The sequence below is a fragment of the Vipera berus genome (assembly GCF_964194415.1).
Source record: "Vipera berus genome assembly, chromosome: 6".
NCBI classification, from domain to species: Eukaryota; Metazoa; Chordata; class Lepidosauria; order Squamata; family Viperidae; genus Vipera; species Vipera berus.
The window spans coordinates 86,639,469-86,652,042 of NC_138208.1; the positions used below are offsets into that span (position 1 = coordinate 86,639,469).

At 42.0% G+C, this 12,574-nt stretch overlaps 1 protein-coding gene across 2 annotated transcripts in view; it reads right to left on the reverse strand.

The window, feature by feature from the left end:
- TAF3 (TATA-box binding protein associated factor 3) overlaps positions 1-12,574 on the reverse strand; it is a 167,467-nt gene that overhangs the window by 151,505 nt on the left and 3,388 nt on the right. For both annotated transcript variants that reach the window (XM_081330773.1, XM_081330772.1), the window contains exon 2: positions 8,100-8,342. In XM_081330773.1, the coding sequence (XP_081186899.1) occupies positions 8,100-8,342 (243 nt within the window). The remainder of the gene's footprint in view (positions 1-8,099; positions 8,343-12,574) is intronic.

A 12,574-nucleotide genomic window follows, 5' to 3' on the forward strand; every position in this document is an offset into this window, starting at 1 on the left:
AGCTCAGCGTATTCTCGCCAGAAGTCCCCGATGGCTTCAGTTCCAAGAATTTTCTAGCTAGCGTATCTGTTGATCATGATACATTGCCAATTCTAGGAGCTAAAATACGACAAATCTAGAGAGCATCAGAACGGGGGAAAACTGATTTAAATCATCCACCCACAAGCTATTCAAATAATGAAACAAGTACGTAACTTTCTTCCAATTTCAAGTCTGCGTTCTTGGAATTTAGCCCCGTTTTAGAACTCGTTAAGCCTCGAGGAGTTTAATAAACCATAATTCAAAAATGTATGCTCAAATGGCCTTTATTTCAAAAGACCGATTTTGTGTGCTGCTAGGTTTATGAACACAGGGACGCGGTGGCTCAGTGGGTTAGGACGCTGAGCTTGTCGATCGGAAGGTCGGCAGTTTGGCGGGTCGAATCCCGAGTGCCGCGTAACAGAGTGAGCGCCTGTTACTCGTCCCAGCTTCTGCCAACCTAGCAGTTCGAAAGCACGTAAAAATGCAAGTAGAAAAATAGGGACCACTACGGTGGGAGGGTAACAGCGCTCCATGCGCCTTTGGCGTCTAGTCATGCCGGCCACATGACCACGGAGACGTCCTCAGACAAGCGCTGGCTCTTCGGCTTTGAAACAGAGATGAGCACCGGCCCCTAGAGTCGGAAACGACTAGCATGCACGTGCGGGGGAACCTTTACCTTTACCTTTACCTTTAGGTTTATGAAGGCAAATAAAATTTTATTTCATAAGTGTAAGAGACCTGGCCCATACAGTCGCCAAGAATCGGACGCGACTGAATAGATAACATCATCAAGTATTTTTGAAATTTAATCATCTTGGGTTTTTTTGTATCTATATATTATTAATTTTTATAAGATTACATGTTTAAATAACAATCAGTAATAATTAGTTTCTATATTTTCATAATCAATGTTGCTTAATAATATATTTCTGAAATCTTCTCTTCACCCAATAGTCTTCTTCTTACTAATACATATTTAATGTTACATAGTACATATTACATTCCTTTCTCTCTAACTCGTTTTTCTAGCCATTGATAAAAATTGTCCCATGTTCTGAAGCATATTGAAATCTTCGTTCCCTTTTATCAATGCCAATTTGTCCATTTCTGCACAATCTAAAATTTTCTTAATTAATTATTCCGCCGTTGGTAGGTTTTCACTTTTCCAATATCGAGGCAAATGCTATTCTTGCCTCCCTTGATCCGTGTAAAATTAAGTGTATGCATTCTTTCTCATATTTTCTTGCCATTGTGCCTAACGAAAACAATTCTGGCTTAACGTCTGTATGTTTTTTAATCATTTTCTCTAAGCATATGTGTATTTTTGACCAATTTTTTTTTAGCTTTAGGGCATGTCCATCAGATATGATGGTAAGTACCTGATTTTAATCATCTTGTTTTAATCACCAAACGCAGTGCTATTTGTTTAAATGTAGAGGCAACATATACTGACAGCAGAAGGTGCACGAAGCATCCAATCATTTTAATTCCTTTTTTCTTCCATAGTGGATTCATTACAAGCAATGTTGATTTTTGTATTTATATATATACATATGTATGTATTTAAACATATACATATACATATACATATACATATACATATACATATACATATACATATACATACACACACACACACACACACACACACCACTCAGGAAAATACTACCATCTGGCAAATGGTAACTTTTCCCCCCCCGACAAGTAAAAGCCCTTTTAAAAAATTGCACAATTGTCGGCATTATAAGTTTTATGATCTCTTGACACTGAAATAAAAGCTTCTTTAACTAGCGCTTTCAAGTTCTCCGTTCCAAACCCAGCATTTTGTTGCAGTTGTTGCTTGCTATTTCGTTTGCAATAGGATACCGAGCAGCTTAACTAAAGAGTTTTGGCCACCGACCAGCCCCCTGCTATGTTGGACTCCAGGCGGCCGGTAACTCTGTCTTGGAGACCAAATCCTTTAACGGTGTCGCCGTCTGCTTTAAAGTTAATCTGAAATATTTGGGGCCAAAGAGGAAATGAAAGGTGAGTTTGACTCCCTTCCTATGGCACTAAGACTTCCTGAGCTAAACGTGGGGTTTAAAGCTACCGTTTCCTACTTGCAATTCCCAACTGAGTCTGTCGGAGAGAAGCACAGTGTGGCAGATACATGGGGGCAAAATAAAACAAAACAAAACAATCTAACCATCTAACAATCTGCTAATGTACAAATATGTTGTATATGTTGTATTATTGCATGCTGTTTTGCTCCTAAAACTAGCCGGAGTCCCAGCATTTAAAATTGCAAAGGTAGCTTGATAAGCAAAAAGGAGGGGGCAAAAAAAACCCCCCAGCAACTTACATTTTGGTATTATCTAATGGGAGCTTCAATTATTGATTTAAAAAAAAAACTTGCCATACAAGGTAAACCAGGAAACCTCCAGCCCGTCGGAACCAAGCGGCATATAATGGTACATTTCATTTACCAATCCCTGCTTACTCTGGAAAGTCTTATTTATTTCTTCATTTGATTTATAAAGCTTCCCATCTCATACACGTGATTCGGAGGGGGGGGGGATTAAAAATTAGCAATAGCAATAACCCTTAGACTTATATACCGCTTCAGTGTTTTGCAGCCGTCTCTTAAGCGGTTTACAGAGTCAGCCTATTGCCCCCCAACAATCTGGGTCCTCATTTTTACCGACCTCGGAAGGATGGAAGGCGGAGTCGACCTTGAGTCCCGTCAGGATCGAACTGCTGGCAGTGGGCAGAGTCAGCCTGCAATACTGCAATCTAACCACTGCGCCACCACAGCTCTTAAAATTAAAACATAAATAATATTTTTTTAAAAAACCAATAACCACAGAAACCCCATAAAGGTAATCCTCGAATTACAACCAGTTGCTTAGCAACCGTTCAAAGTTATGATGGGCCTATTTTGGGGTGGTGCTACTGACGACCTGGATTCCAAGTTCCAGTGGCTGCACCCCTCCCCCATAGTTACAACGGCACTGAAAAAAGTGAGTTATGACCAGTTTTCACATTTATGACCGTTGCAGCATTCCCCACGGTCACGTGATCCAAGTTTAAATGCTTGGCAACTGACTCGTATTTATGATGGTTGCAGTGTCCCAGGGTCACCTTTTGCGAGGTTCTGACAAGCCAATTCACTTAACAACCGTGTTACTAAGTTGTCAACTGCAGTAATTCTGTGGCAAGAAAGATCATAAAATGGGGCAAAATTCACTTGAGAACTGTCTCGCTTACCAAGGGAAATTTTGGGCTTATGTGGACGTAAGTCGAGCATTATCTGTACATATAAAGAAGAGTTTTTGAGAGAGCTCTTTTTTCTTAATAACTGTGATTTAAATTAAATGTTAAAGGAGGGCTGATTTTCTTAAGGCAGCTGTTTAAGAGCCATAAGAACAGGAGATGATACTGTAATACTGATAGTATTTGCTTTATAAAGAACGGTTGCAGGAATTGGGCATGTCTAGCTTAATGAAGAAAAGGACCAGGGGGGACATGATAGCAGTTTTTCCAGTATCTCAGGGGCTGCCCCAAAGAAGAGGCAGTCAAGCTATTCTCCAACGCTCCTGAAGAGCTAGAACCTCAACCACTCACGAAAACCTTTTAGCAAAATCCTTCTGGAATAAGCCTTTTTAGAAAACGATTTTAACCTACTGGCAAGTCTTCAACCTACGACCGTAACTGAGCCCAAAATTTCTGTTCTTAAGCGAGACGGTCGTTAAGTGAACTTCGCCCCATTTCACAATCTTTCTTGCCACTGTTCTTAAGTAGTGAAACACTGCAGTTGTGAAGTTAGGGACACGGCTGTTAAGGGACTGCTTGTCAAAAGGCCACCAAAGGGGGGATCCCATGACCCCAGGGACACCGCGACGGTCATAAATATGAACCAGTTGCCAAGCATCTGAACATCTGAATTTGGAGCGTGTGACCACGGGGAGGCTGCGACGGCGGTAAGTGTGGAAAAACGCTCCAGACACTTTTTTCAAGGACGTTGTAACTTCAAGTGGTCACTAAAGGAACTGTTGTAAGTCGAGGACTGCCTGCTTACCTTAAAGTACACAGAAGGGATACCTTTACTTTTTTAAAAAAATTAATACCATTTGCTTTGTTTTCTTTCTATCGTGACAATAAAACCAGAATTAACATCAAGGAGAACTTTTTTTTAAAAAAAATACTTATCTGATGAAAAGAAAAAAAATCTGAACCCACTAACACTAAATCCTAACTTGCCACATGAATTATGTACCGTACAAGTAGATTAATTTTCTGTTCTTCCGAACAATTACACACTCGAATGACGAATCACTGTTACGTTTCCTAGTAAGGACAATTGCAAAGACCTCAGATAAGATTCAGTAAGATATTCAAAGCAAGGCTTTATCTGAACAACTGAAAGAAGTGAGTAACAGTAAGCAGATTTTCCCCCCACACACACACACACACCTTTGACATCTCTGCTCTCATCATATATATTCTTTTCATTCTAAAATTTATCCGCTTGGTACTTCGGCAAAATCTTCCTCCGTGGGCTTCTCAAGCTTGCCCACCCCCCTCCTTTTTTTTTCCTTTTTCTTTTCATTTTGTGCATTTTTCCTGCTGCTTCATTCTGCTAGGTTCTTGCATTTTGTCTACAGCAGTTCACTTGTGCAAAAGCAATGAGCGGCTGGGCCACAGGTCTGCAACCCGCAGCTCCGGAGCCTCATGCGGCTCTTTCAGCCGTCTCCTGCAGCTCCCAGTCCTCTGCCATGTGCAGTCCCCCCCCAAAAAAAAGTGGGACTAAAAAAGTTCAACCAATCAATTCAAATATGCAGGGTAGGTGCATATCTCGCCTTGGCTCCACTCTTCAGTCAAACCCTGTTCTGCGCATGCGCGCATGTACGCGCATGCGCACACATTTTTTGCGGCTCCCAGTTTTTCCTTTTGTTAGGGAACCGGTTCCGAGCGGCTCTTTCACTGTTTCAGGTTGCTGACCCCTGGTCTGGGCACTTGCAAGTGGAATGCCAGAAGGATCTGAACACAGAGTTTGGAAACCAGAAGTACGATTGGTGGCTTAGCGTAATGGCTGACTCCATGGCATTCGTAAGTCAGGGACTGTCAGGACAGACTGTAACGGTCATTAAAGCTGATGGAATCAGCAGAGATGGCCAAACTGACTGTGCTGATAAAAAGAAAAGAACATTTAAGTACCGTTGTTGCTACTTAGAAACCGCTTCTGGACTCTGGGCTTGAGGCGGAAAAAAACACCACGGTATCACGATTTGGGGTTTTACCGATTAGACTGATTTGCCGATACGGAATTGGCGAGTTCATACTACTAGAAATGCAAAAAGTTGAGATTTGATTTTAAGGTCTGATTTTACTGCAACAGAGTCAGTCGGAAAGTCAATGCCTTTTGTTTATCTTATGAATCAGGGGTCTTCAAAGTTGGCCCTTTTATGACTTGCGGACTTCAACTCCCAGAATTCGCGTGCCTGGCTGAGGAATTCTGGGAGTTGAAGTCCGCAAGTCATAAAAGGGCCAACTTTGAAGAGCCCTGTTATAAATGAATAAAACTTTTTTTTTGAAAATGTATTTTATTTAATTTTATAAGCTCACACTCTAGATGGCGTCCAAGAAAACCAGCAGCGTCTCTAAGCGACAATGCTTTCAGCTAGCCTGTGATCATCATAAACGCCGTAAATTATGATCTACTGGATGAGAAATATATCTATTAATTCTAATTGATCGTCCAGCAAATTCATATTCATTATATGCAAACTGGGTCGACTGCATGCATTTAAGTAAAAAAAAAAGTGCAGCTATTTCTGCCACAGCTAAACAAAACAGTTAGTCCTGATCAAAACCGAGCTCTACAGACAGTGGAGTTCTTGTCTCATGGGAGAAAAGCAAAAGTCTGTTTCTTTCTAGTAATGCAATAGATCGCATATTTATACGAAATGGAAGTCAACTACCCTTTTTTTTAACAATATATATTTATGACGTTTTATCAATGGGAATAAAATACAACACGGGGGGAAAAAAAGAAAAAAAACATACATCCAACCCAAAAGAAAAGGAAAAAATATGTTTATTTCCTTTTTTGCAAATAAACTATCCTGTACCTAAGGCACATGGATAAACTTGGATGCGATGTGATGCTGGCTTGTGGAAGCTAGCTTGGTTACCAGGAAAAGAAACTTATGAAATAGGACAGCAGCACTTGCTGGCCACAGCGAATATTAAAAGGATGAAAGTCTGAACGGCAATAATTTCTGAAAAGCACAAAACAAGGAAAGCCACATGCCCACTCCTCAAAATTTGCTAAAAGATGTGCCTAGAGAGAGTCATCAATGCGCCACAAACAATTGTCCCCCCTGTAAAATATAGTCCTTTAATTTTATGAAGGTGTTATTACTAATATTTGTAACTACCGTTACAACAAAAACAGTTACAGCCAGAGGATTTCTTTTTAGCCTTCTGAAGCCAAAGGCTTCTCTGGTACAGCCTAGTCCTTGACTTACGACCACAACGGAGCCCAAAATTTCCGTTGCCGAGCAAGACAGTTCTTAAGCCAGCTCCGCCCCAGTTTATGACCTTTCTTGCCACGGTTGTTAAGTGAGTCACTGCAGTTGCAAAGCTAGTAACACGGTCCTTGAGTGAAACTGGCTTCCCCACTGACTTTGCTGATCAGAACGTTTCAAAAAGCGATCACGGGGCCCCAGGGCACTGCAACTGTCACAAGTACATGCCAGTTGCCCCCCCCCCCGTGACCATGGGGATGCTGCAACGGTGGTAAGGGTGAAAAACGGTCCTAAGTCACTTTTTTTCAGTACGGTTGTAACTTTGAACAGTCACTAAATGAACTGTTGTAAGTTGAGGACTACCTGTATCCAACAAGCAGATTTCCCCAACCCTGCACGAAACTTTCTTCTGGAGAACGGGAGAAGTGAGGTCAGTGAGGAGGTCATGGGAGATGAGGCGCAATGCTCTGGGTCACCAGGTGAGGCCGGAGAGCTTGCGGCGTTGCTGCCATCTGTGCAATACTAGTGGGGCTGCCGCTGCCTGCACAACAATTGCGGCAACGGTGGCATGAGGGGGGATGAGCACACACACGTGCACTGCCCAGCTACTCACGTGGCCCGGCGGCCAAGAGTGGGGCATGGGCCATAGGTTGGGGACCTCTGATTTACACCAATGTGGTATAATAAGACAACAGAACTACTTTGGTGAAAGGTAATACTGTATTTCCCCGGAAATAAGCCCTCGTGTGATTTTTCAGGGCGCTCGTAATATAAACCCCACCCCAAACATAAGCCCCAGTTAAGATCGGCAGCCAGACAGGCTCATTTAGTACTGCATTTCCCCAAATATAAGCCCTAACCGACAAATAACCCCTAATGTGTCTTTTGGAGCAAAAATTAATATAAGACTTAGTCTTATTTTGGGGGGGAAACTGTAGGAAGAAGCACACTCCAGAACTGTGCATAATTTCAACACCTACAGTTAGTCTTTGACTTAAGACTTTGTTTAGTGACAATTCAAAGTTATGACAGCCCTGGGAAAAATGACTTATAACCATTTCCCACCCTTATGACCGTTGCAGCATCCCTGTGGTCACTTGATTTACATTCGGATGCTTGACAACTCGCATTTATGACGGTTGCAGCGTCCTGGGATCACGTGATCCCGTTTTGCGACCTTCTGTCAAGCAAAGTCAATGGGGGAAGCCAGATTCACTTAACAACTGTGTTGCTACTTGAACACGAGCAGTGATTCCCTTAACAAACGGGATAAGAGAAGTCGTAAAATGGAGCCCAAACTTGCTGAACAAATTTCTCACTCGGCAACGTACATTTTGGGCTCAACTGTGGTCGAGGATCACTTGCAATTCCTCGCTTGAAAATGGAAACCTTCCACCATCTTGATGCTCTCGGACATCAAATGACCAACATCCGTCATTCCAAGCCAGAAAACCGTGTCAGGAAATCGGAGACCGTCACAGGAGAGAAAGCCCGCCGAGTCTTAACGTGAAACGGACATCTGAGGTCGCAACAACTAAAGCACAAAAGTAGAGAAGCAAAAGATCTCACCTTCTTGAGACGAGACCAGAGGTGGCAGATAATCAGGAATATATTCCTTCCTCTCTTCTGCATCTTTGCTTCCGGGCTGAGGAAACTGCAGCACGTTATTCTTACTCACAGGGAAGAAAGGGATCTGGTGTGCAAAAGTAACCGGCTCAATATTCAGGATGTAATCTTCCAGTTCGTGTAGGTTGACCCCCATAAGCTTAAAGGCTTCACCCACATCCTCCAAAATTGGGTCTGTCCGGCCATCTGGAACACAAATAAAAGGTTAATGGCAAAAAATAAAATAAAATAAAAAAGCCACCAAACATTTTAAAAAGTTAACACATCCACCCGCCGTAGAGAAGAGGCTTTTTAAAATAAGTTGGCCATTCAAAACTTCATTTGAGGGGACGTGGAATGCAAACATATATATATATATATATATATATATATATTTTCCTTCTGCTTCCACAAGGCTGTATTTACTCAATGACCTATTATCAGGATTTGATTTTCGCTGCCTAGCTCGGGTGCTGAAATGACAAGCAAATTGCAATTTAGCAAGTGCTCACTAGAGCAGAAAAGTAGGATATATAAAATAAATAGAATTTACTCGGAAGGCGACCGAAATAGTAATGTCAGCAGAATTTCTACTCGGGTCTGTCGAGACGTCGCAACCTCGGTTGCCCAGTTGCCAAAGCAGGTGTCAAAAATAATATATACAGTCTGACGTACTCCCATTTGCCCTTGTCAACCATACCCAGGTAGTCCTTGACTTACAACGGATCATTTAGTGACTGTCCAAAGTTACAATGGCAGTGAAAAGGGGGACTTAGGACCTTGTTTCACACCGACAACCGTTTCAGCGTCCCCGTGGTCGTGTGATTTACATTCGGATGCTTGGCAACTGGTTCAGATTTATGACGGTTGCAGTGTCCTGGTGTGTGTGTGTGTGTGTGTGTGTGTGTGTGTGTGTGGTGTTCTCCTTTTGCAACTTCGTGACAAGCAAAGTCAATGGGGAAGCCGGATTCATTTCACAACCTGCACGTGACTGATTTAACTGCAGGGATTCGCTTAAAAATTGCAGCAAGAAAAGTTGTAAAAGGGGAGCCGAGCTCACTTAACAAATCTGTCACTTAGCAACATAAATTATGGGCTCAATTGTGGTCGTAAGTCGAGGACTTCCCGTATTCCAAATTACTGTCTACAATAATTTGCAGAAGGAGCTGAACTTCCTTATAGCATTCTGGAGAATAGAAATTGTCTCAAACCAGCCTGATTATGTTCCCATCGAACGCAACCCTGTGTTCTGCTGCGGCACACAGTCCCCACAGCCTCTGGGGATGACATACAGGTAGCCTTCGATTTGTGACCGGTTGCTTAGCGACCATTCAAAGATACAATGGATCTACTTGGGGGCTACTTAGGATCTGGATACAAAGTTCTGAACGTTGGGCCTCTCCCCTGTGGCTACATGAACACAACTGAGGTGCCACACTCATCTGGGCCAGCTTTGTGTCCATTGGCGGTATCTGACCTGTGGCCATGTGACCACATTTTACAACGGTTTTGTCAAAAAACAACATTCCAGTTTTGGGCAAAACCACATCCATAGTGAGCGATTGTTACACTAAATGACTGTGGCATTCGCTTAATGGCTGCAGGGGCACCTGCTTTATGACTAGGGCAACCGCTTAAGGATCAGAGGAAAAGGCTGCAAAAAAGACTATCATGACTTATGACCGTGATGGGCAGTATCCATTGCACTAATAAGTCGAGGAATAATGTCTAATGACAAGAAGGACGAGGGGGGGACATGATAGCAGTCTTCTAATGTCTCAGGGGCTGCCCCAAAGAAGAGGGAGTCCAGCTATTCTCCAAAGCGCCTCAAGGCAGGACAAGAAGCAAAGGATGGAAGCTGATCAAGGAGAGAAGCAACCTAGAACTAAGGAGAAACTTCCTGACAGTTAGAACAATTAACCAGTGGAACAACCTGCCTCCAGAAGCTGTGAATGCTCCAACAATGGAGGTTTTTAAGAAGAGACTGGACAGCCATTTGTCTGAAATGGTATAGGGTTTCCTGCCTGAGGAGGGGGTTGGACTAGATGACCCCCAAGGTCTCTTCCAACATCATCATCATCATCATTATTATTATTATTATTATTATTATTATTATTATTATTATTATTATTATTATTATTATTATTATTATTACATTCTCCAAAGCACCAGAGGGCAGGACAAGAAGCAACGGATGGAAATTAATCAAGGAGAGAAGCAACCTAGAACTAAGGAGAAACTTCCTGACAGTGAGAACAATTAACCAGTGGAACAACCTGCCTCCAGAAGCTGTGAATGCTCCAACACTGGAAGTTTTTAAGAAGAGACTGGACAGCCATTTGTCTGAACTGGTAAAGGGTTTCCTGCCTGAGGAGGGGGTTGGACTAGATGACCTCCAAGGTCCCTTCCAGCTTTATTGTTGTTGTTGTTGTTGTTATTATTACCGGTCCATTTTCCTTTTGTGATGGAATGTTATCAGGATTCCCAAGACAGAGGGAAAACATTCCGCTACACCTTTATACCTCCACATCTGAACAATTAATTTCCCTTGTAAGCTATCATTATAACTCCCCTAACTCCATAGCATTCGGTAATCCTTGGCTGATGACCCCAAAGCTTCTGCTGCTCGGTGAGGCATTTGTTCAGTGAGTTTTGCCCCATTTTATGACCTTTCTTGCCACAGTTGTTAAGGGGATCACTGCACTTGTTAGTTAACACAGGTCGTTGAATGAAATCTGGCTCCCCCCATGGACTCTGCTTGTCAGAAGGGTTGCAAAAGGGGATCGCATGACCCTGGCATCCTGCGACCGTCATAAATATGAGTCAGTTACCAAGCGTCCGAATTTTGAGCCTGTGACCATGGGGGTGCTGCAAGGGTTGTATGTGTGAAAAACGGCTGTTGTCACCTTTTTCAGTGCCACTGTAACTTCAAAGATTTAAGGTGCTGGTACTTACCTTTAAAGCCCTACATGGCTTAGGTCCGGGATACTTGCAGGACCATCTGCTGCCGGGAACAAATTCCCATCGTCCAGTACGCTCACACAGAGAAGGCCTCCTCAGGGTACCGTCAGCTAGGCAATGTCGGCTGGCGACCCCCAGGGGGAGAGCCTTCTCTGTGGGAGCGCCAGCCCTGTGGAATCAGCTCCCCCCTGAGCTTCGGATGGCCCAAAACCTCCAATCCTTTTGCCGCGGCCTCAAAACACACCTGTTCCACCAGGCTGACCTGGACTGACAGGCATTTTAATTAATTTATATTTAGTGTTTTTAATTCATTTTTTAAATTCTCTAATTTTAATTTATTGCACTGATGTTCTCAATTTCATTTTTATCTTGATTTCTGTACTTATTATATGTTTTGTTGTTAGCCGCCCTGAGTCCTTCGGGAGATAGGGCGGGATATAAATCCCATCAATAAATAAATAAATAAATAAATAGCCACTAAACAAATAGTTGAAAGGTGAGGACTATCTATATGTGGCACTCAATGCTAAGGGACTTAAATCCATTGTTTTTTTCAACATGATATTAAAGTGGTTTGTCAAATGCTTTTTTTCAAAGATTTTTAATTTGTTTTATTTCCCAGTCTAGTGCTGTAATCCTGGACTTCTTCTGCAAGTTAATTCCAGTCAAAGCATTATTTCGGTCTGAGACCAAGTTAAGATACAATAGCCATTTCCATAATCATACCCAAGCTTGTGAGTGATAAAAATAACTTAAAAGGCTAGGATTATTAACGCACTACATAATATTAAAACACGACAATCTGTCTATAGAAAAATCATAATCTTGATACGATTAATTAAAAAATGGGCTCTATGTAATATATATATATATATATATATATATATATATATATATATATATATATATATATATATATATATATATATATATATATATATATATATATATATATATATATATATATATATATATATATATATATATATATATATATATATATCTTCAGTTTACCCATGCCCGGTATCCTTGAGTATCTGTCTACAGGACTTAATTGTTGTCAGGCAGAATCTTGCAATACTTTACATAAGGAAATTGTTCCTTCTCTGAGAGAAGAAAAGGCAAGCTTTCATAAATCATAAAGCATCAAAAGAGAAAGTGTCTTAACTAAGCTGGTAAAAGGGGCACTATAAAAATTGCACGTTGTGATAACCTTGATGGCGAATCTGCTGTAGGAACAAGTTCTTCTACAGATGAAGACTTTAGTCCAGGGGTCCTCAACCTTGGCAACTTTCAGACTTGGGGACTTCAACTCCCAGAATTCCTCAGCTAGCAAGGGGTAACTATGGCCCCTTCATGACTCGTGGACTTCAACTCCCAGAATTCCTGAGCCAGCCATGCTGAGGGGAAAGGGAGAGGTTTCCAAGCTGAGCCATGCTGGCTCAGGAATTCTGGGAGTTGAAGTCCACGAGTCATGA